Source organism: Diadema antillarum, unplaced genomic scaffold, assembly GCF_040938485.1.
Source record: "Diadema antillarum isolate AM-2024a unplaced genomic scaffold, OU_Dant_1.0 seq00000139_RagTag, whole genome shotgun sequence".
NCBI classification, from domain to species: Eukaryota; Metazoa; Echinodermata; class Echinoidea; order Diadematoida; family Diadematidae; genus Diadema; species Diadema antillarum.
In genome coordinates, this window is record NW_027271216.1 from 192468 (window position 1) to 217941 (window position 25474).

At 37.7% G+C, this 25474-nt stretch overlaps 1 protein-coding gene across 1 annotated transcript; it reads left to right on the top strand.

Moving 5' to 3' along the window:
- Positions 1 to 7083: 7083 nt before the first annotated feature.
- On the top strand, positions 7084 to 19403 carry LOC139727651 (uncharacterized). The gene is made up of 7 exons (XM_071638630.1): positions 7084 to 7474; positions 13754 to 14011; positions 14597 to 14905; positions 15473 to 15634; positions 16930 to 17057; positions 18346 to 18451; positions 19158 to 19403. The coding sequence occupies exons 1-7, from the start codon at positions 7429 to 7431 to the stop codon at positions 19250 to 19252; spliced, it is 1104 nt and encodes a 367-aa protein (XP_071494731.1). The 5' UTR covers positions 7084 to 7428; the 3' UTR covers positions 19253 to 19403.
- The last annotated feature ends 6071 nt before the right edge of the window (positions 19404 to 25474 follow it).

A 25474-nucleotide genomic window follows, 5' to 3' on the forward strand; every position in this document is an offset into this window, starting at 1 on the left:
AATCGTTTCCTTTGTTTAGGGATGTATGTAAATGTAAGAATGGAAAATGGCGCTAGAGAAATTGTATGTATTATTAATATCATATCATATGCGAATATGCATGTGTGTGTGTGTGTGTGTGTGTGTGTGTGTGTGTGTGTGTGTGTGTGTGTGTGTGAGTGTGTGTATGTGTAGTTTGCGTGTTTGCATACAAACATACATTACTATGCATGTTTTGTAATATTGATGATGTGTTAAACAGTTCTAGGGCAATTACCCTCTGGACAATTACCCCAGACCCTTCTCCTGACTCTAACCTTAATCCTAATACTATAGACCTAATCCTATAAACCCTATAACCCTAATCTTTACTCTAACCCTATCACTAACCAGTATTTAGCCGGGGGATTGCCCTGATACGGTGTAAAACGTATTCCGGCCTTGGTGCAAGAGGCTGAACCTTGTGTTACCGTCCGCTAAATATTTCTCAACCATTTTACCCTATTTGGAGGGAGCTGAATCCGATTCTAGATGCAACTCTTGCATCCTTGAGGGTTTTGAGATATTCTAATTGGTCATTAAAATGGCCGCATAAGAAAAAGAAATTGAATATCCACATTTCCTTACAAACGGTGAAAATTGAAAACAATTTGATTTCTCACCCTATTTTGAGGGTACTGAATCCGAATCTGGATTTTGCAACTCTTTCTTACTTAAATGTTTTAAGATATTCAAGATCCGGACAACTAGCCACCAAAAATGGGCAAAAAAAAAAATGGCGCCACTATTTGAAATTCCTTAATATTTCTTTAAATTGGTGAAAATTGGGAGGGGGCACGCAAGTAAGGGGCGGTTGTCATCGGGGGTATATTCCCCTGCCACATCTTTTGAATTCTTAGAAGTGACGTGTTCTGTTCAAATTTTGTCTGTGCAGAGTTAAACAAGAATGCGTAGTGAGTGATATGAACTTGGGGTAACTAGACCCTATACTCTATTTCGTTGTCAACCTGAGGTTTTTGTTACAGTCCGTTATTACGAAGGTTCGTTATTCCGAAGGTTCGTAATTCCGAAAACGAAATGTAGGCTTCGTTATCACTGGTTAGTCTGAAGATTTGTTAATCCGAAAACGAAATAAAGTTCGTAATTCCGTTGGTATGCACCTTCGTTTCATTTTAGGATTAATCCAAATATTTTATGGCGTCATTCCGAAGGTACGTTATTCAGAAGGTTTGTAATGCCGAAAATGAAATAAGTTTCGTTTAAAAAAAAAAAACAACCCTTTGTCATTTTCGGAACGACGAACCATCGTCTGTTTTCGGAATTACGAACCTTCTGAATAACGCTACAAATGATTGGATTAACGAACCTTTTTTTTTTTCATTTTCGGATTAACGAACATTTAGGTGTAGGAAATTACGTGTAACGGAATAACGAATCTTCGTAATAACCAATGAGGTTCAAGAGAATGGAGTCACAACTGTCTTATTTCCTTTGCTAGATGTTTGATGCCACCACTGGAAAATATTTGAAGAATGTGCCAAACTGGATTTGCCGCGCAGATAGGAAGACTCATGTTTCATTACATAATCACCAGCCACTTTCTGAGGAAGATATGATGTGTCTTTGTCGATGGTAATTACTTTTCGCTATTCCTACTTATAAAAGATAGGTGATATATTTATGTCAAAGACATTGTGATGCGCGAATGAAAATTGGGCAAAAAATGATGAAATAATAATGAAAATTACTCGACTGGGCATGCCCGGCCACTAATCTTATATATCTATTCATAAACAATTATACTTGAAGATTATTCAATATCAGTTTTATTTGTCGGAATTATGTGGAAAAGTGATAAACCCGGCTTTCCGGGAGGGTACAGTTTTAAACGCTTTCACATGATATAGTTATGATTTACACTTTTCCATATATTTCTGGACGGGATTGACTTCGGTTTATATACTTTATCATTAAGTGAGATTTAATTTGGTTTAATAAATGAACAAGCAAAATATAGCCAACATCAGCAAGACGTTGGCATCGAACATCAATCACCAAAGCCACAAATGCACCTGTGGAATTCTTTTATACATTAATAGAAAACTGACAACTGTTTGAATAATCACAGCCAGTTGGAATTCCATCTCCCAAACCTCCTTGGAATATCGCACCTTATTTCATATTGTCAACTTTCAGAACAATCAAGATCATCATAGGTTAGTAAAGGTAGTGATCGTGGTAGTGATAGTTAGGCAATGCATTGAGTTAGTGTATTGAGCAGAAGTAAAATGGAGAAGAATACACAGTGGTAAGGATTGAGTGATGAGGGTTTTCTGTAGGGACTATCATAAATGGCGGCCATTTTAAAGGCCATCTTTTTTCCTTTTTTTTTGGGGGGGGGGTGATAAAATCATCAATCGTATCTCTGTGTTCATAAGTGTCAGACTGTCATCTCTTCTAAACAGGATGTTCATTAAATGAAAGAAATATATTATTCAGAGGGGTAAAGGTTCAGGTATGATTTTCTCCAATTATGTTCATTATCAACCTTTTCATTACGTGTGAAAACATTCTGTGCTATTGGGATATCTTAGTATAGATTACTATGGTGACTGCCATTTTGGATGCCATTTCGGCTGATTTGGAAAATTCCCTGAACTAAAATGTATATATTCAAAAATACTAATTTTTGCTTTTCACCAATTGTTCAATTACTTAACCACTTAAGAGCATATTTATATATATATATGTGTGTGTGTATACATATATAGGGCCTATTTATATTACCACATATATAGGGCCTATTTATATTACCACATATATATATGAAAAGAAGCAGAAGATTCCATTTTTGGCAGCCACGTAACAGGAATCAACGATGTTTATTTTGAATACATTGTATTTCAAGAGCTCAATCAGCCAGATTCGGATTCAGCATTCTAGAGGCAGAATGGAAACTATCATATTTATTTCGGTTTTTCATAATTTATAAGAAAATCCACACATAACATGCATAACCTTACAGTTGTTGTGGGGTTTTTGTTTTTTTGTTTTGTTTTGTTTTTTTTTTTTTTTTTTGCCATGCTGGCAATCATTTTGGTGGTCAAATTGCCTATTTCAAAACCTTCAAGAGTGCGATTCAGCACCCTCGAAATAGGGAAAAAACATCATTTTTATTCAAATTTTCACGGAAAAATTGTGAGGGAAAATGTATGTACGAATTTGAGATTTTGGCAGCCATCTTGAATGTTTAAAAATTCTCAAGTATGTGCATCATCCAGATTCAGTTTCCGCAATATCGCAATAGGGTAAAACCACAAAAAAAACATCGGGCGGAAGATGAAACATTATTATAGGTCCAAAATCTGATTTTGGCACCCAGACTATAATTTCTGTGTGAATTGTCTAATGCAGACAATGTTGTCTCTCAGTTATCACTAAATCTCTAAGTAAGCGTCACAATTGTCTCCCTGCACGGCATTGCAGGAGGAGGGGGAAGGGAAGAGGAGGAGGAGGAGGAGGGAGAGGGGAGGGTGGTGGAGGAGGAGGAGGAGGAGGAGGAGGAGGAGGAGGAGGAGGAGGAGGAGGAGGAGGAGGGTGAGGGGAGGGAGGAGGAGGAGGGGAAGAGGAGAAGGAGGAGGGTGAGGGGAGAGAGGAGGAGGAGGGGAAGAGGAGAAGGGAGGAGGAGGAGGAGGAGGAGGAGGAGAAGGAGGAGGAGGAGGGGAGGAGGAGGAGGGGAGGGGAAGAGGAGGAGGAGGAGGGTGAGGGGAGGGAGGGAGGAGGAGGAGGGGAGGAGGAGGAGGAGGAGGAGGAGGGGGAGAAGGAGGAGGGGGAGGAGGGGAGGGAAGAGGAGGAGGAGGAGGAGGAGGAGGAGGAGGGGAGGAGGAGGAGGAGGAAGAGGAGGGCATTGGGGTTGGAGATAAGTAATGAAGAGTCAGAAATGAACTTCAATTAGGTTAGAGTGACAGTACATTTACACGCTGTATTGTCTTGAATTTGTATGGGATGCACCCCTCTCTCTCTCTCTCTCATTCAGCTCACGTCTCAAAAGTAAGGAAGCTGGAAGGCACGCAATTGCTCCCCTGCCTGTCACGCTTCGTGCGTATTTTCTGTTTACGTAACCGAAGAACTGCAATATATTATGGAGAGTGGGATACGGTGCCTGTAAATTGGGCCCGACCTGAGATCTTTTGGCAAACAGGAGTCAATAATCGACGAGCTGCATATTATCAACGCGGATGTCGACGTCTCAAGATCCAGGCACATTTCCATCGGGAGTTGTGGATATATGGCGGTTTCATGCTATCAAAGATATAATATGACATACTGGAAAACTTACCGTTTAACGAATGTACACTGTAAAAACATTGGTGTTAGATTTAACACCACGGGTGTTAAATCTAACACCGATCAAACTTCAATAAAGGACCACACCCACAGGTGTTGAAAATGCACTGTGATGGTGTTGAAAAGTGTTCACCTGACACTTCGTGGTGTTAATTTGACACTGTACCTGGTGTTATTTTGACACTGTATTGGTGTTAATTCAAAAATGACACCACATGGTGTTGATTTGATATTTGTTGGTGTTAATATCAATGGTTTAACACCCGTCCAGCTTCAATAAGAGACCACACCAGCTGGTGTTACTGTGGCGTAAATTTATTTTCACATTTTTTCAAAAATCTAGTATTTTAATGTAAAATTCTTGATTGTCTTGTTTGAATTAAAAAATCAACAAGAAGTGCAGTTACTAAGAAACTCTTAAAAAAACAGTTCAAAATTTGGAAATGACACCCGGATGTGTCAATTCAACACCAGAAATGAGCACCGAAGATTTAACACCAGCTCGGTGTTCACTATTTAACACCGGACTTTTTGCAGTGTAACGCGTTAAAGACACAGACTTTTACCATTGCACGAGATGGAGATGGGCGATTAAAGGGGAATTAACCCCAAAATACATTTTGATTGAGTGAATGGAGCAATAGTAATAGAATACATCAGTGAAAGTTTGAGGAAAATCGGACAATCCGTTCAAAAGTTATGAATTTTTGAAGTTTTGGTGATGAGACCGCTGGATCAGAAGACTACTACGGATCATGACATCACATATGGACTACCATATAAAGAAAATATAAAGAAAATTAAACTTTTTTTTTCATTTTTCCAACATAATGATAGAGCACTAGACTTACCTCTTTCAGAGAGCAGGGGGAATAATTATTACCCTTGACATATGTCAGTAAGAAGTCCAGGGAATGTGTACTTTTCATATGAAATCATATTTTGTGGAATTATCTTTATGTTTTCTTTATATCATAGTCCATATGTGATGTCATGATCTGTAGTAGTCTTCTGATCCAGCAGTCTCATCACCAAATTTCAAAAATTCATAACTTTTCAACTGATTGTCCGATTTTCCTCCAATTTTCACTGTTGTTTTCTAATAATATTGCTGCATTCACTCAATCCACATGTATATTTGGAGTTAATTCCCCTTTAGAAACGTTTCTTCTCAGTGAATGAGACTTCTCTGTTTCTCTATACCTCTGTGGCTACGTCATGTATACATGGAAATAAACTGTGATGAATTTGACACGCTGGCTGACTGATGAAATGTGCAGGACATTCTACAGCAAGCGTCTTAAGCGCCCAGATAAGGCGGTCACCGGTGCTCTACAAGGAGCCTTCGTCATCATCATAACAATCATCATGACATGTATACATAATTTTTATCTTTGGATGTCAGCTTAGGGAGACACTCTTTGGTTGTTAGTTCCGCATAAGGGAGACAAATTCAATTTGTGTCTCCTTATATAGATATAGATTAATAAATGAATGAATGAATAAATAAATATATATACATATATATATATATATATATATGTATATATGTATGTATATAATATGTGTGTATATATATACAACATATATATATATACACTATATATATATATGTATATATATATATATGTACATTATATGTGATAAAAACCTAAAATGGCATTAGACATTAATCTAATGCCATTTTAGGTTTTTGTCACATATATATAGTAATCATAATGTCACAATGTAAGAATGCATTAACAATGCAAATTGCCTTGATTTTAATTCAAAATCCGAATTTTCGGGGGCCTCCCCCTTCGTCAAGGATAAAAGTGCTTAGATTTGAATTAAAATCAACATGATCAAGGCAATTGGCATTTAATGCGTTCCTCTATTGTGACAATATTATTACTATTTCTATAGTACTGCCAATACGCGGAGCAAATACAATGTTTGGAACAAGAATGCAGCATCCCTACTATATATATATATATATATATATATATATATATATATATATATATATATATGTATATATATTAGCTATATATTAGCTATATAGTAGTATGCAGTAATACTAGTATCACCAGGCATTTAAAAAGACTGAAAATCAGAGTAGGCCTACAATACAAAATTATATTATGTAGTATTTTTATCTATATGTCTATTCTATCGCTGTATTATTATTGTCATTTCTATACTTTGTTGTTACGCTTGTCTTTCAATAATACCTTTGTTGTTTCATATACCTAGCAGTTAAATAAACTGATGATTTACTATGATATTTTGTATGTTAGGGACTATAACACACACACACACACACACACACACACACACACACACACACACACACACACACACACACATCACGTGCATATGTTATGATATTTTACTTACATGATATCCATGAGTGTAAGCGCTTGTGTTAATGAAGCATTATTTATCATTGTTACTTTCCGGCGTCGTTGAGCCCATGCATCAGCGCTCAGGGCTCTTGATAAAAACAATGCCAAAACGCGTTCGCAGCACTCGTAATGTGTTTGCTTTCACCTCCGTGCTTTCACTGCGTGTTGTGTGTATTGACGTGTGTGTCAGTATGAGTCGGAAGGTCTACGCACACACAGCCTCGGATATCGAAGCAGCATTTCTCTCTCTCTTCGTCGCCGGCACACGCGCATTATGTATGTATTTGGGCGTGTACTAGTATCCAGCTCACCGCGTAGATAGGGTGGGGGTTTCAGGCGGAAGACACAATATTCATCTGTAGCGCTGACTTACCTTCACTCTAACCCCATCTAAATGGCCTACATTTTTACAGTGTGCTCGCTCTCTCTCTCCATCTATCTCACCGACGTTTGAAATCTTTTTGCACGGTGATTTGTAGTGATTCAACAGTATCATTCTGATTTGAAATCAATGACACTAAGAGAAAACGCACATTGTAGCGTCGTCGTCGTTTCAATACACCAAGTTCATCTTCTCGGTCGAGGTGAGCGACGATCTTCCACTGAATTGGACGCCCCCGCCCGTCGATCGCGGCTTGCCTCGGATGGTCTCAACATGGCGCTTGGATTTGCGTGAGAGTCTTCTCTTCGTCTGCACCACATTCCGTTTGTCACTATGGGAAACAGTCGGTCACACAGCGCTGATGCAGACGGTGTACCTCGTAAGTTATTAAAACGCCATCTCTAACGATTCGATAGCAAAAATGTATCGAGTATACGACCTTGTCGCGTGAGACTGTCATTGTATGGTCTTGTGCCTTCTGGGTTTCTTTTAAGAGTATAGTCCCATCAATTGAAGATAAGTTTACAGTCGACGTCGGGAAGAAGATACATACATATAGTATATAATGTATGTAACTGTTGCTGGCTCTCATATCCACGATGATAAAGTATCACATTCACCACGGCGCCACCGTAATTCTTCCACGACTATAGTACACTGTACAGTGCTAGCTAATACTCTTTCTACTACTACTATATTATTACTACTACTACTACTACTACTACTTCTTCTTCTACTATGGACTACTAGTATACTCACTATTTATACTACTACTACTACTACTACTTCTATTACTACTATTACTACTACTACTACTTCTTCTTCTTCTACTATGGACTACTAGTATACTCACTATTTATACTACTACTACTACTACTACTTCTTCTTCTTCTACTATGGACTACTAGTATACTCACTATTTATACTACTACTACTACTACTACTACTACTTCTTCTACTATGGACTACTAGTATACTCACTATTTATACTACTACTACTACTACTACTTCTTCTTCTTCTACTATGGACTACTAGTATACATTGTACTCACTATTTATACTACTACTACTACTACTACTTCTTCTTCTTCTACTATGGACTACTAGTATACTCACTATTTATACTACTACTACTACTTCTTCTTCTACTATGGACTAGTACAATGTACACTCACTATTTATACTACTACTACTACTACTACTACTACTTCTTCTTCTACTATGGACTACTAGTATACTCACTATTTATACTACTACTACTACTACTATTACTACAAGTATACACTATACCGAAACTTGATGTTTAGCAACACACACACACACACACACACACACTCACTACTTTACTACTATAAATACTACTACTATACTAATTCATTTGGGGCCTGGTATTTTCACGTGCGCTACACCACATCAATGCCGTATATTTCCATTGCGGAACTTTACCATCACCATGATGTTTATTACCACATTTCAATTTATACTGATTGTAGCACTGCTCTACAATGCAATACCGTGACCCGCTCCTCTCGTTTATTTAGCTCCTCATTCTACCACAGGTGCATATCATTTGCTGCATTTAACGCGCGCGCGCACACACACACACACACACACTGTATGCAAGTATAGTAAGCACCTTAATAGATAATGAGCTCATGCGTTTTAATGCGTCCTTAAGGGTAGTAATTAGCCCCCCCCCCCCGCAATTATGTTGGTATAGAGCAGGCGCCCGCCCAGCATAACACACACACACAATTACAAGCACACACGCACACACTTTACACAAACCTCCGCACACTAACTTGCCGGCAAAGAATAAGATATCGATTGTAGACATATATGAATGCAATTTGCCAGTTGTTCGTGACAGCGACCGGGACACAACAATTGAATACTTTTGTTTTCTTGTCTTCTTTTTTTACTAGTAATACATTGGTGCATTGCCATCAAGCATCATTGCCATTTGATTTACAATGTAATGCATATTCACTAACAAAAACTACCAAACGTGCCCTAAACTTCACGTCTGGAAGCCGTCCACCTTTAGCGGAAAATGACACCGTATTATAACATCTCTAATGTACCTCTGAATGATGAAAGTTGTTGGGACTTTTCTTTCTCTCAAAAGGTCAGATGGCTTTCGTGAAAGACAATAAGAAAAGACATACAAGGTTCCTCAAGTAGTAATGCACTTATCAACATTTTGATCTGCTATGTGGTGTTAATCATATCAATAATTAGCATGTCCCAAGGACTGAAGGAGATATTATCATAACATTATGAATTAAAAGAAAATGTTTTCTTTTTTTCTGATTCGGAGCTTATGTTGTATAATGATTAATGTCTCAAATTGGTGTGTGTGCTTGTGTTTTTGCATATTAACCCTATACAATAACGTATGTTTCTATCTGTTTCATCAACATGATATGCGTCATGCAGGGCCCTGTTCCATAAAAAAGGTGCGATCAAATATAAGTCAGAAAATCAAAGATAAGTCTCATACCAGCCAATCAGAATCTAGTATTCAGAGATATGTTTGATTTCCTGACTTATATTTGATCTCAACTTTATGCAACAGGGCCTAGGTTGCCATATCAATATGGCAGACAAAGGATGCGTTGAGCAGACCTCAATAGCTTGGAATGCTCCACGATATTTCACGGCCCCTATGACACAGTAGAAAATAAATGATTTTTTTTTTTTTCGATTGACTACGAGTTTTCCAACATTTCTACAGTACTATTTCCCGTATCTTGTAACGCATTATTTCCTTAAGCATACACCACAGCAATATTTATCTTTGCAGTGTGTTTTACGAGTATAAATATTTTAAACTCAGATATAATGTTTTACACTCATTTACAGTTTTACACTTAAATTCTATTTACAATAAAATAATGTACGATAAATCTTTACACTTTTAGATTAAGATACAAATTGTATACGTTTCTCCAATGTTCTCGCCGATATTCCAGGTTAATTTCGCGACGATACTAATTGGTTTAAAATGCATTCCACACCCTCCGCTATCATAAATCAGAATACTTGCGAACACAATTAATTTGGAATTACTACTGCGATATGTTAGAATAGCTATTTATTTCCTTGTCTATATCAATTATGTCCGCATAACTCCAGCCTAGAGTCCACATTCAGGCTGATACAATTATTTGATTGTCACGTTTTGTCACTTGATTTCAAAGTAAAGCCATTTTGAGTATCGTGCTCATAAAAAAAAAAAAAACACCAACCTCCTTGTGTATAAGAGCCGTGTGACACCTAAAACTATACATGGCTTGTAATGTGTGATGGTGCATCCTTACAGTATGAAATCTCTTGGATATGATATGATACCAAAATCCCATCCTCTGGCATGTCTCTGTTTACACAAATCACACACAGCGCTCATATATCAATGTTATTTCAGACCTGATCTAAGACTTGAGAGTCTGTCCACTATCACTAGAACGGTAGAGAGAGAACGGTAGATATAGAGAGGGACAGAGGGGTGAGAGTGGACTCGCGGAGAGTAGGAAGATCCTGTGACGTCAGCAGTAGTCGATAATAAGATGGCGCTCACTCCATGGAATGTTCCTCTCAATCTCTTCTTACTTGCCGAAAATAAACTAACAAAAATCACACAATGCCTACAAAACTTAAAGGAAATATACTTCACGCAAATGCATGTCGACTTGTGTTGATTCATGATATCCTCAACATCATACTCGTGTGGCCAAAACAAATATCTAGAAGTACGTGCCATATACTTTATAATGATTTTTCTACTGTCTTTCTTCTGATGCCATTTTCCCAATACTGGGCATTTAGCTACCAAGTTTCCGTGTTACTATGAAGTGACTAACAAAAGGAATTGAGGGGAAACCTGCAAGTTATGCTTGGTCTAGTTACAGCTAATTGTAAGGTGCATTTTTACTACCTTTTGTTAATCAAATAGTACTTTAGGAATGATTAAGAGATTGTAATGATGTCACTGACAGAATCATGGTTTGAAATGTGTGGGTTGTTTTTTTTTGTGGGCGTATGCACGTAATCTGAAGAAGTACAGTAAACATATTATCATAGAATATATGATACACATATTGTTTAGACATTCTTTTGGCCACACAAGTGATGACGACAAAGCAATACACTCCAACATGCATTTGTACTGCATGGACCCTTTAAGTCTCTCATTCACCAGTCTCGGCGTATTACACATTTACAAACGCTGGCGCTGTGATATTGCAATTATCCATGGCATGCTAGCCACCACAAGCGTACGTACCAACGTTGGATTGTTTATGTATGTTTGTTATTCTGCTGTGCTGTGATAAATGGCGCCACTCTTTTTCCGCCATCATCTGATCATATAGCCTGCGTGCGCTCATATGGATCTCAATTTATCTAACCTCCATTACGCCTATATACTGTGAGTAGGGAGGTGCACAGGCGGCCTTCCTGCTGTGTGCAAGTTCCTTTATAGTAGTTTGGCTGTATGTGTGCCTGTGTGTATGTGTGTGTGTGTGTGTGTGTGTGCGTGTGTGTGTGTGTGCGTGTGTGTGTGCATGCATGTGTGTCTATGTGTCTGTGTGCGTTTGTGTCTTTCAATGTCAAACTAATTCATGAACACAAATGACTGGGAAAGTACTGTATAAGCAGATAAGATCAAACATAAATGGCTCAATATATCTTATTACGTCAGCTTATGAACATAGGGTATACAGAAACTACAAGTACAGTCGTACACTGAACAGAAAATGAACGTATGTTTTGCTATAACGTTTGTAGAGTTGGCATCACGTGTTATTCACAATATTCGTAGTAGTCCATGGTCGTGCAGTATATCAATAATTTGTTAACTAGTACGTGGAAACATTGTATATACGACATTGAATTGATTGCAACATAATTAATGGTGAATATTCTGCCAGGCGTCATAGTGCGCTAAAAATGCAGTACTTTATACAGATGAATAAATATTGCCTTTTTAATATACACCAAACTTGATGTCCCAAGGGACTCATATTTTCTCTAAGAAATTATATTATACGAATAGTGCATGCTGTATCATGCAATATACTGGATAATAGAACGACAAATACTAAACCATCCCGAGTGCCGTTTTGTATCCCGAGGCCGCAGGCCGAAGCGAAATAGAACTGCACGAGGGATAATTTAGTATTTGGAGTTCAATAGCACATCATGCACTAATTGTTATATTGATACTATACCCGACAATGCTGGGAATGATACATGTAATGGTAATGCCGTCTGGAAGAACAAATTAAATTACTCTGAAGAGGTTACCCGAGTATAAAGACCATAATCCTATTGTCAATTCATTTCAGGCAAAAAAAAAAAAAATGTAATCTAAGCTTATCAAGAAGTGGATAGTAATCTTTCAACACATCGAGCATGATTTATATACGGCCTTTGTTACTTTCTTTTATCAATGCACTTTCCGAACCTATCTTCCAAAATGTAGTTACTGCTACAAATTAAAGTTTCTATAATCTAACTACACATCAGAGCACACTTTAAAGGGAAAATTTTTCCCCAAATATGTGATTTCAGAAAAATGAGCAAAATAGCACATGGTTGGAGAATATTAAATTATCAACTTTAATATATCTCAATAACCTGACAAGGGAATGTATAATTTTCTATGAAAAGGGGAAGACTTAATTGTGCAGTACGTATATATATATATATATATATATATATATATATATATATATTATATATATATAATGCTCAAAACATTTATTTCATTTCGTGTAAACAGACTATAAAGCTGGCGAAGACCTGAGGTCGAAAGCTTCCACCAGCCGGCATCGTGCGACATCTTCTGTCCTCATTATTGTCTCGTATATATATATGTATATATATATATATATATATATATATATATATATATATATGTATATATGTATATATATATATATATTTATTTATATATATGTATATGTATATATATATATATATATATATATATATATATATATATATATATTTATATATATTGGCAACGAAATCTCGAGTCGTGTAGTTTTAGTCACGGACAGCTAGATCCATCCGTTTATGTAGGCCCTATAAATTACCCTTGATTCTTTCGCCGCTTTGATACTCAACTTGGACATTATAGTTTCCTATACATACCACAAGGTGTCTTGCGTAGAATGTCCTTTACTGGCAAAGCCAGTCCTTGAAGTTTGACGAGGAAGTGTACCGGAGTCCTGCTGATATCTGCGGACTCAAAAGAGAGATCATTCTTCAATTTATTTCGATATAAAACGGGGCATTCAACGCACAGTGCGTCGCGCCGGTCATGCCGGTGAGGTCGCTATCACAGTTCAGACAAACAATATTTCGTATTATAGATCCGTGATGCACAAATTTCATGCCTGTAAACTCGTGGGAATCTGTGAAATACACTGTATTACGAAATGAAATGTAAAGAGTATGATATTCTAATAATGGACATTACTCTGTGGCGTAAAGTTTGATTTAAAGCCAGTTCTAATATCATTCTTATAATCACTTACTCTGTCATTTTATAGGGTAAGTCTCTTGGGTCCATTTTGTTTCCTAAGTAATATAAGATGTCATCTCCTAGTCTTTCAATTTGTTGAGCTAATTATTCTCTTCAATTCGACAGAGCTGACCGAGCTGCAGCTGTGGTTCGTGAGCGAGAAGGTGATGCCGGGGTTGCAGGACAAGCTCGGTGAGATCCTCGGCCTCAAGAGCGAGGAGATGAGAGAGATTAGGCGAGATGCGGACCTCACGACGTTCACGGAGGGCACCCTGCAGTGTCTCATCAAGTGGCAGGAGAAGCGGCGGGACAAGGACACCGTCCGCATCATCACCGGCGTGCTGCAGGACCTCGACATCTTCGACAAGAGCATGTTCCATCCGGGTGAGGGCGTGCTCCATTTAAAGGAAGCTAAAGAAAGATAAATCAAAAGATAGAAAATAGAAGGAAAAGAAGAAGAAGAACGAGAGAGAGCAGCACTTCGTGGTGATGTTGGAGTGTAATGCAGTTGTGAAAATGTGACGTCAAATATTTATCGGGAAACAGCGCGATAATATCCATTTTGAGAAAAAAAAAATGTCCAAATATGAAATTGTGAGGAGCTCACAGTCATGGTGCATGAAGGAAAAAATGAAGCAAAAGGACTTGTGGGGGTGGCGGCAGTTACGATATCACACTTAGAATTAAGCATTGTTGGGACAATGAATGCCCTCATTGCAAAATAAAAGCATACAAACATGCCTTTCTTATCGAGTGCAAAATGAAAACAATCTAACACGAATTTCTTATCGATGTCGACATTTTACAGCGGATTGGAAATCACCGGTCATCGATATTCTTATGTCTGATGTCTTTGATTTAATGCTATGTTTGTGGCTGTTTCATCGTTTGTCATTGTCATTAAAAACCCACACATTTAACATCATTCTAGATACTAACTTGTTATTCACCTTATGGAATACTTTGTAGCAAGAGCGGACCTCCGAACGTACAGGTGCAAGTTGACGAAATCAAGTCCCGCCCCGCTGACGGATAACCAGCTGCGGTTCGTCGGCAACCGCATCCCGAGCGAGAAGTTCGTACCGCTGGGCCTCCACCTGGGCATTCCCTACGAGTGCATCTCCACCATATGGAATAAGTCGAATTATAGCATCAAGGAAGCATCTTTTCAGCTCCTCCACGCCTGGCAACGGGAAATCCGAGGCGAGTTTGACGAGACGCACACGTTGGCCAAGTCTCTTGAGGCATGCCACCTTCTGCAACTCGCCCAAGACGTCCGTAAGTACTAGTAGGCCCTACATCACGTTGAAGAGACCTATACACCACCCCGTCATTCTTCTGGCATGCACGTGCGACGCTAAAAAGACGTTTAAACTGTAAATTTAAAACAGGTAGAACTTGTAATGGAGGAAAACTGTAGCTCTCATTCAATCTAATCTGATTTATTTTTTTTCTTTTAAACTCACCCTGGGCACCAAACTATAAAGCTAAGGTTGAACTTGATAAATGACTGGAAAATCTTATAGCGCCTATAATGCTACCTGTTCTGTAAGACGGGTCTGTAAGATAGTGACATCTTATGTTGATGTGAACTTACTTGCCTTCTGTCAATAGCTCGAAATAAAGAAACCACCACCAAAAAAAAAGGTAAATGAGATCAGGTGATTGATATATCTATCACTGTTAATGTCATGAAGTCATAGCTTGGTCTACCTGTCCATCTGGCGGTCCGAGATTTCGTTTGGAATTCAATCTTACATTTAACTTCTAGAAGATTCCATTGTCAGTTTCTTGAGAGACAAAATGTCACGTTTCTCGAACGTTCTCCGAAACACATACACGCAGGTAAAGGATCGGGACTAAAGGTCAACCATTACGAAACCCGTAAGGTGCACTACGTAGCCGAAGGTCTGAAGAAGTGCATAGGCGTGGACGAAGGAGGGAGACTGTCCTACGAAACGGAGGCCTTCGTGATGGAGAGTGAAGAGAGGAGTGACTGGAGTCGATGTAAGTCGCTCATCTCCGTATACACTGCAAAAACATCGGTGTTAGATTGAACACCATGGGTGTTGAATTTAACACCGATCAAGTGCCAATAGAGGACCACACCCACAGGTGTAGAAAGTATATTGTGATGGTGTTGAAAAGTGTTCACCTGGCACTTCGTGGTGTTAATTTGACACTGTAGAAGGTAATATTACACTGCGCTGGTGTCAATTCAACGATGACACCGCATGGTGTTGATTTGATATTGTTGGTGTTAATATAAATGGTAAAACACCCGCCCAGTGTCTATAGGAGACCACACCATCTGGTGTTACTGTGGTGTACATTTGTTCACATCTTTTTTTTTTTAATCAAGTACTTTATCGGAAAGTTCTTGATCGTCTTGTTGAAGTTCAAAATCAACAAGAGGAATAGTAACTAGTCACCTATCTATAAAAAAAAAGTAGTTTCATATTTTGAAATGACACCCGTAATTTAATTTGAACACCACAAATGAGCACCGGAAATTTAACACCAGCTCGGTGATTCATATTTAACACCGGACTTTTTGCAGTGTAGGCCTATAGGAATTAAGTACCTGGATATCTCATTAGCCCATCGTGTAGTAACGCCGTACCTTGAATTGAAGCCCGCCATATTACCAGGCACATTCGATGGCGGACGTGCATGCATTTTCCAGCAGAGACTGTCTCCAAGATCACGTGATGTCGTGAGCCCCATACACAAGTGTATGGACGATGTGCGTGGTAAATGATGTGCGTGGTATAAAGATGGCGGCGCGGTGGCTTCAAAGCGATTGGCCGATGAGCTATCCAGATACTTCCTAGAGGTATCAATGATGAAGTTCCAAGTGCTTGGCCTTTAAGATTACTGTTTTACATCATTAGCGGTCTCACAACTGTAGATAAAGTGGACAAACCCGATCCCCACCATTATTGTCATAGCAACGATACTACCATAAATCTGAAAAAAAGGAAAAATAATCCATACCAGTTTGTTAAGAATTAATTCAGTATTAGGTTGATGAGGGTGAATACCTAAAGAAAATACGCGTCATAAGATTTGGAGGCTGGAAATGGCTAAGTTAAATCTAACACCCAAAATGTTGGATTACCATTTCAGAAATAGTAATCCAACATAATCCATGCAAAATTTCACTTTTTAGAAGAGGTTTGAGGAGTGACAACTTTTAAAATGCTGATTTAACATCGCATTCTTAGAGTGTTCTGATCACCATTATTACCATGATTTGAGCGCATTCATTATTTTCTTCCTTATCATCCTTATCCAATCAGATGTTATCGAGCTTCATTTCTTCAGCACGAGCAAAACAGACCAGAAACAGGGCGTGTCTCCTATGATGATCACCTTTTCGTCCAATCACTGTCTCTCCGTCAACAGGGACGGAGAACTTGTGTTAATGGTATTTATCAGTTTCTATTCCATCTATCACAAGTTTATGTATATGATGTAATATATATATATATATATATATATATATATATATATATATATATATATATACATGTATATATAATTTTTTAAGGAGGGTGAAGGGGTAAATTTGCTTCAAAATCTTGTTGGCAGGACGCCTGTTTCTGATTCTTGTAGTCTATGAGGGCGAATCTTCGTTCTGTGTTACATCCCATTTGGAATACAAAATGAGAAAAAACAAACTAACAAACAAACAAACAAACAAACAAACAAACAAACAATCAAACAAAAAGCCTAGTTTGATTACATTAATTACTATGATCCAGAACAGGCGTATCAGGAACACAAGAGAGACACTATGTGTGTGGATTTTTATTTCTTCACGATGTGCTATGAAACTGAAATCAAAGAATATTCGTTTTTTCCCCCTCTCCTTCTTAGTGGAGAGAACGTCACATTGTGTATGTGCTAATCTATACGTTTCTCCTGATATACTTATTTGTACACCTTGTTATTATGTCCATCAATGTATATCTCATTTTGTTAGCTTTCTGAGAAATTGCATGTGAATAGGTTATTTCATGCGTTATTTTGCGCATTGGTGTAATATGGTAAACATCTTTTCTTGGGGGGGGGGGGAGGAGGAGGGGGAGGTGTTAACGTACACAATTCGCTGCTGGGCTTGTGTTACTTATACCGTTTAAGGCATAATTTTCATCTGTATTGTAGTGTATTAATATTAACAATGGACACGTACGTTTGTATGCTTATGATGCACTTAAATGTGAGTACTACGTCAGTATCATTCAATTTCCATGTTTGTTTTTTTCAACGTCAATGTCAGCTTTCTTTCTTTTTTTTTTTCGTCGTCCGAACTCTTTAACCTCAAAACATCAAGGTCTTAATGGGAACTTCTATCATACACGCTCTCTTTTAATGTTGGTCCCATCATATTTCTTAATATTTCTGTGGCATCCTTACCATGCTTACACTACTGTGATCATCAGCCGTCATCGGTCTATCGCATTTATGCTCAGGAACAGTCTGCAGTGGTATAGTATTTGTAATTCAGAGCACCTTTATTTGAAAAATATATCCTGTGAATTCGATAAAGGAGTAACTTATCTATACTAGGGTTTATTTGCTTGCAATGACGCAACAATGTACCATTTCGATAGATACATATGCATTACAAGACTGTTTGAACGCTACGGTATCCCATTGTGTTTACCAGGTATACAGTCATGTGTAACTTGTTGCAATTCTCTATCTCTCAGCCGCTGAAAAGCAAACCACGTGACATTAGCCAGGCTGACGGACGCTTCTTCATGCACCAAGCAGCGGGCGACGGCGGAGGTACACTTATGAGCTGTACCAATGCAAGTGAGTCGTAAATGTCTGTAATCAGCGGCAGCGGCTTCATTTGCTCCTGCGACAATGCTCCCATGAAATATCTACAAGCCAAACATAAATTCTACCCACAAATATAACCCTAGCCCCAATCCTAATCATCACACAAAACTAAACCTAAAACCCTTTCAAATCCCTAACCCTAACCTTAAGTCCTTGGAGAAAATAAGACCGAAGCAACTATCGCAGGAGCAAATATCATGTCACCGTCATGAGCCCCCACTAATCACTTTTGTGAGTGTATAACCACCCACTGGTGAATTAATTTCTCACAAATGAACGGCCATTGCGATTCGTGTATGAGTTTCTTGTCACCGACTCAGAGACACTTTGCAATTATTTCAAATGAATGACATTTTTGTATAGCACACATACTAGTATCCTAATGGAACACTCTTTTGCATGTCAGTCTTATCATTTTAATCATAGCATTCATTTCCAGGCATTGCATTTCTTTTTGTGCATGTTTTGGCTAGAGATGATAAGACAATTAATTACAAAAATGCAATGTGAGATAAATAATACATTGATGTGTGAAGTGAGTTGACATGAAACATATTTACTACCAGTACCTTTTGGAGCCACAAAGTGTACACTTCTTTAACTTTCGTCGCATTTTTGCTTAATCCAATCCCCCTCTCTTTCTCTATTTTATTTTGCTCTTCTAATTTCCCGCCAGAATACATTTGCGCGAATCCATCGGAAGGCCTCATGACCCTCGGCAAAAAAGAGGACGCCCTCATTTTCCGAGAGATACAATGTCGAAGGCGGTGACGCGAGTACGTCATTGCATACATCTACTAGTATATTGAGCAGCCAGAAAGCGTGACAGAATGCGGGAAAAATGAGTGAGAAGACAACAACGACAACAAAACGGTGCGGAAGGATAATGCTGACGTGAAGAGACGAATGGAAAAGAGAAAAAGATTGAAGAGCAAAGATAATGTAGTTCGAAGCGTACTGCCGAGGAAAGAGAAATCTCCATGACTGTTAGTCTGTACGAGCGAGAGGATGAACTTTCAGTGAGTAATGCAACGATGAAAAAACAGGAAGGTGAAGTTGTATGGCTATAAAGGACACAACAGACCAAATCTGAAAAAAGTTACCAGTTTGATACACTCAATGATATACAGAGTGATGTGAAAGTTTTTGTGAAGCTGTAGTAACAACATCAAAAATGAAAGCACCCAATGAGTTCAACGGAAATTTGAAATATGAAAAAGAGTTTTTGAGCAAGATTGCTAAGAAGCAGGAAAGGTGAGACAAAACACATCGGCTGGGTGGAAACTTTTTCAATTTATCTATTGGTAACATTATGTATAGGCAAATTGTGTTTGCCGTTTCCAAGGGAGATTCCATTGATATTTGGGTGTTTTTTTTTTTTTTCAGGAGCCCAATATCAGATCATTACCATAATTATCCTTTGATCAAATCGAGGATGAGTTGGTGGTGGCAGTATCAATGAATTTGTCGTCTTGCCTTGAGTAACGGTTGTTGCATGCATGAAAAGTATGTTCTGTATAATGGGTCGAAGCTTCTGCCATTAAGAGTAATGTTGGTGCTTGACATGACCACGTGATGAATGTGATCTTTTTGGTGACATTTCAAACAGCACTGGAAAGAAGTTTTCTTGATTACCTTGTGGTTGGAGATGTTCAGACGATGTTTTCTCATCGAGCACAGTGAACGCTGAATCATCAGTCTCACTCCTTTCATGCTTAGCAAATTTCACCCGATATTTCCCCGAGAACTCGCGGATGACGCTGTAGCATGAAAGACATCGCGGGTAAACTCACGGGTAAAATGCCAGGCCACTTTTCAGATATCTTACCATCGAACCGTCACCTGATGACACATATTGTTCTGAGGTCTCTCTGCTAAAAGGGAGATCCTATACTTTTATTGTGATTCGACAAGTTCGGCAAGATTTGTAATGTAGATTTTGGTTTAATGTGGACACGAAGTGCGATTCAAGCATCAATCATTAATTGTAAAATTCGGCTTTTACCATGTAACTTGCATTTCTTTGCCACCTTCGTCGCGACGCTTGACAAATCAACTTTTATCGTCAAACGTATCCTGTCGTTCATTTGTTTGTTTGCTTGTTTTTAATCGAACAAAAGTTTATGTCATATTGGCATTTTTTCAGGTATATCGCAGAGTTTGGGTGACTGAGGAACTCATTCTTTACCAATACTCCGATAGACATTGAATGTCTTCTTGTGTCAATGTTCAATGCTCCACTCCAATCATTCCTTGCTCGACACTGATAAATTCTCTCGATTACTTTCATGCAACAACATAAATGACTGCAGTATACGATGATACTCTAAAAAATCTACATAATAGTTCATCGTGAACTGTCATTGTTCTCATGCCGCATATATACACGCATCATGCGGATTGTTCTCATACTGTCATACAATCATAAGCAACGAGAAACTCATAATACATCGGGATATCATGGTGTTGTATCACGGTGGAATTCTCAATCATTGACTGAACACCAGGGCCCCATTTCATAAAAAAGTTGATACCATGGCAACTCTTGCTGGAATGGTGGTAATTGTCATGGTAATAACAAGAATTCAGCTTCCTGATTGGCTGTTGCTATTAGAAGTTGTCATTCCAGCAAAAGTTGCTATCCTAACATCTTTTATGAAATGGGGCCCTGGTTTTCCTAGGGCTTTACGGCCTTTTACACCTCTGACGAAGTTGTGCGAACATTGACCAAGTATTGTTGTTGTAAATGTATACACACTTCCGATTATAACCTTGTTCACCCGTTATTTATAGAACACCTTCAGTAGAGTAATGGGAATTCACCATTGATACATGTTTCTTTTGTTACATTCGCCGTACCATGTTGAACACTGCTCAGGTGTAATATAGATCTCTTATAAATGAATCAACGTCCCCAAAACACAACTTGTGCAGTCGTATGTAATAAGAATTACATTTGGTTCAGTTTTCTTGCCAGTAGTGTTGACCTAGGTATGAATTCTGTGAATAAAGGAAGTACCATTCTACACGAATGGAGTACAGAAAGGATTATCTATTCGTTCTATGTATCATACCGATTCTCAGGTGCTACAGAGAGACGCTAATGGCAGAAATAAACTTGTAACATGTTCAAACATCGGAAAATTTGCACTGAAGTTAACAGTTCGACCTCAATGCCATAATTCCATAAGCTTTGTTAGTAATGTATAATACCGTCCGTTCTTCCTGTCATAAGTCGTCTCTGATTGGCTGAAAGTTTTTGCGTTGCACAATGTACTGTAATTGGTCAGTACGATCTTTGACCTTTCACACGCGAGTTGAACGGAACATACACTTGTAAAGAATGTACAGAGGCGCGCGGCGACCAACTTCGCGTCACGCGATCGACTAGGGCTGCTTCGTATAGTTGCGTTTCTTCAGTGTTAGCGGCGCCCCTTCCCCCAAAGGTTTTAACTGTAAAGGACCTATGCAAAAGCAAGTTGATTTTTCACAAAATGATTTATAATACCCTGATCATCACTTATGTGTCCAAAAGAATATCTAAATATGTGCCATTAAATTTTATTCAATGATAATTTTTCTATTTTTCTCTAGAATATTTGAATACACAGGCAAAGAAATCTTCCAACCCAAAATTATGTCAATGACATCAGCTTTCAATCACTGGTAAAGAACTTATCATGATTAACAAAAGACATTGTAATGCATCTTCCCCTAGACTGACAGTAACTAGCATGTTTCCATGCAATATCTTTTGTTAGCCATGTTAGTAAGATTACAAATGTATTACAGAATATCATGATACGTATTTGCATGGACATTCATCTGGTCACATTAGTGATGTTGGAGGTATCATAAATCAAAACAAATCAACACGCATTTGCATTGTATTTGTTCTGTCTCAGTGAGGGGCCGCGTGAACGTCTAGGAGCCATTTGCCTATCGTCGATGTTAGCATGACCCAGGGCGTGATCGTGCAAACTATGGTTTCTGTTCTTTACGCCAACAGCGTAGTACACCCTGGGTATGACTTGGTGGTATGAGACATGCGCAGTGTTGCGTTTCAGCCAGCAACAAACATGACGACGCCATGACTCCATGCACATTATGTAGCGTCGTTACTTGAATCTGCATGGGAATTTACATGAAATGAAAAAGGTGAAACTGCGAAATAAAACAAAAATGTTGATTTACTTGATAGTCTTAATAAATTGATAATCGTTACTCCATGTTGATGAGTATTTTTGTGGCGATTGTAGAATACGAAATGACTTAACTAAAATAAAAAACAATAAAGAAAAAGAATTCTTTACCCAATGTGCGAGTAGGCCTACATATAAGAAATGATACATTTTTTTTTTATAAATGAAATGGAAGTTGTGTATTCTAACCGTCTACCGCTTGTTTGTGCTACGATGGTCCGCGATACCGCAGGGAAAATTTCTGTATTATCGAATTACGATATGATATGGTTGTTCTTGTCCATTTACACCCGCAACCTCCATCATGTTTACGGTTGAAATTGTGTTCCTGTATTCTGTGTTTGTATACGTCTGTTAAGAATGTTTATGTATATGCCATGGTATTTGATATTATACATGTGTGTAATATCATAAACAAAATAAAAGAAAAATGAGGAAATTATGCAATGTGTTGAAACGCAGTTTTTTTTTTTTTTGGTAAAGATGGATTTAAAAGTTTCAAGTATAAGTTTACTCATCTTTTTTCCTTCTGTACAACATTATGCATTTGAATTACATGTGTCAGTTAAGATAAGAATAACAAACATATAAACTAAAGTGGAATGTACTGGAAAAAAAAACTGGAGAAGAAAGACGAGGAAACCCAAGAAAAAAAGCAAAGTGTATAAAATTAAGAGTCCTCATAATCACTACAAATAATATTCAACAGTTAAACTGATTAAATATTTCTAAAACGAACTATAAAACTTATTTAACAACTACAGTAAGCAAGGGGATGTGGATAGAAAAGAAATATTTACAAAAGGGACATGAAACAAAACAAGTAGAAAGATAAGAAATAGCAAGAAAAAATGGAGAAAGAAGGAACAAAAGCAGGTAAATGGTATAATTTACAAAACAACGAGGGGAAAACTGGATAAGTTTGCCATAAGCGTGGAGACAAAAGAAAGTTTGTTTGATTGTATTTTTTATTTAGAGATTATAAATTGACAAAGTATATGGAACAATTTAGAGTACCATAACTGATAATGGCAACACAACAGACTTTTGCAGCTAACTCTACTTACTGTACCGAGACACTGTAATGATTGTCTACATACCGCTTATCCCTCTTATTATGCAGAGATTGGCTTTGGGCCATGTATGAAAAGAACGCTGTCATGATTATTTATAAAATAATCATTGATGCGAGTTTTGCCCAATTTTCTTGATCTAATACTTCTAAAATTTCCCCTGCTCTTATCATTGAAGAAACAATTTCATGGAGACTGGTTGTTTCATTTGTTTTGTTTTTCATGCCTTCATCTTCAAATAAATTAGCATTGGTCTCTGCTCATAATGTATTGATATCTTTATATACAGATAGAAAAAGGATCTTATATGTACATGTATGTAAATGTGTTTATATAAATAAATAAATAAATAAATAAATAAATAAATATATATATATATATATATATATATATAATATATATATATATTTTGAAACAGAGTTTTTGCTCTATATAATATATATATATATATATATATATATATAATATGTATGTATATATATATATATATATATATATATATATATATATATAATATATATAACATATATATATAATACATGTATATATATATCGTCGTGCGCATGGCAGAATGTTGTTAACCCTATGCGCACTCCCACACCCTAACGACAATCTGCCATGCGCACTCCCACACTGTAACGACAATCTGCCAGGCGCAGGGAAGCGCTGTAATGACAATCTGCCATGCGCATGACGATATATATATATATAAGATATATATATATATATATATATATATATATATATATGCTTTGATGAAGCATAATTCATCATTAATATTTCTTCTTGACTTACACATCAATAATATTAACAGCGAGTTCAGCTATAAGAAGGATAACGTTAAACAGAGAATACATAACACACGTTTCATTCACTTGGAAAGAGCAACAGCTTCAGTTTATTTTCTATTTCATATGCACAAGACGATGAAATCTGGGTAAAAAAAGTTACAGATATTTCAAGTCTAAATCGTTACAAAAGTTCAAAGTTTCTATATAGTTAAATACGAGTTTGTAGATCAAAAGATAAATAAAAACACACACGAACAGAGACGAAGAAAAAAACAAATCCTTTTTTTCCCGTCCTGTAGTGTGGCGAGTTGATTCATCATACACCGTTAATACAAGACATAAACACCTTGTTCAGATATGAAGGGATAGAGGGACAGAGAGACCACGATGAATTGTGCAAAGCACTGACTCGGTCTGGCACACGACAAACGGTGACAGACAAACAAGCCGACAAACTGACATTAAAAACATCAGACAGGCAAGAAGGCTAGTCAAAACAGACAAAAAATTGCACTTTGTTGTTGTTGTTTTTTAAAACCTACACCATCATCTGGCAGTTACGGCTTGTACCGAAAGGGAGGGTAAAGTCGCGTCGCTGGAACCTCACCATTCGATCAAAGCCCCTATTGGTTTTGCCGAAAGGTTGCACTAAGAGCATGCTGGCTTTTACAGTTTTTAATGATAACAATGATTATAGTTATACTATTGATGACACAAACATCATTTTGATAATTACATTTGAAGTCATAACAGAGGGGAAGAAGAAATGAATAAAGTGATGCAAAAAACAAAAGAAAAATGCAACGTGATGCTACCTTGAACCCTTTCGGTACAAGCCGGCAGTTACAATGTCTCTATCAATCAGTAATGCGCCCTCTGGTGACACATTGGTGCCACATTATCCACGTAATCATCAAAGCTCGTTCT

Coding starts and splice junctions, on each gene's coding strand:
- LOC139727651 (XM_071638630.1), top strand. CDS start 7,429: ATGGGAAACAGTCGGTCACACAGCGCTGATGCAGACGGTGTACCTC. Junction 7,475..13,753: donor TGATGCAGACGGTGTACCTC/GTAAGTTATTAA, acceptor TCAATTCGACAG/AGCTGACCGAGCTGCAGCTG. Junction 17,058..18,345: donor ACGGAGAACTTGTGTTAATG/GTATTTATCAGT, acceptor TCTATCTCTCAG/CCGCTGAAAAGCAAACCACG.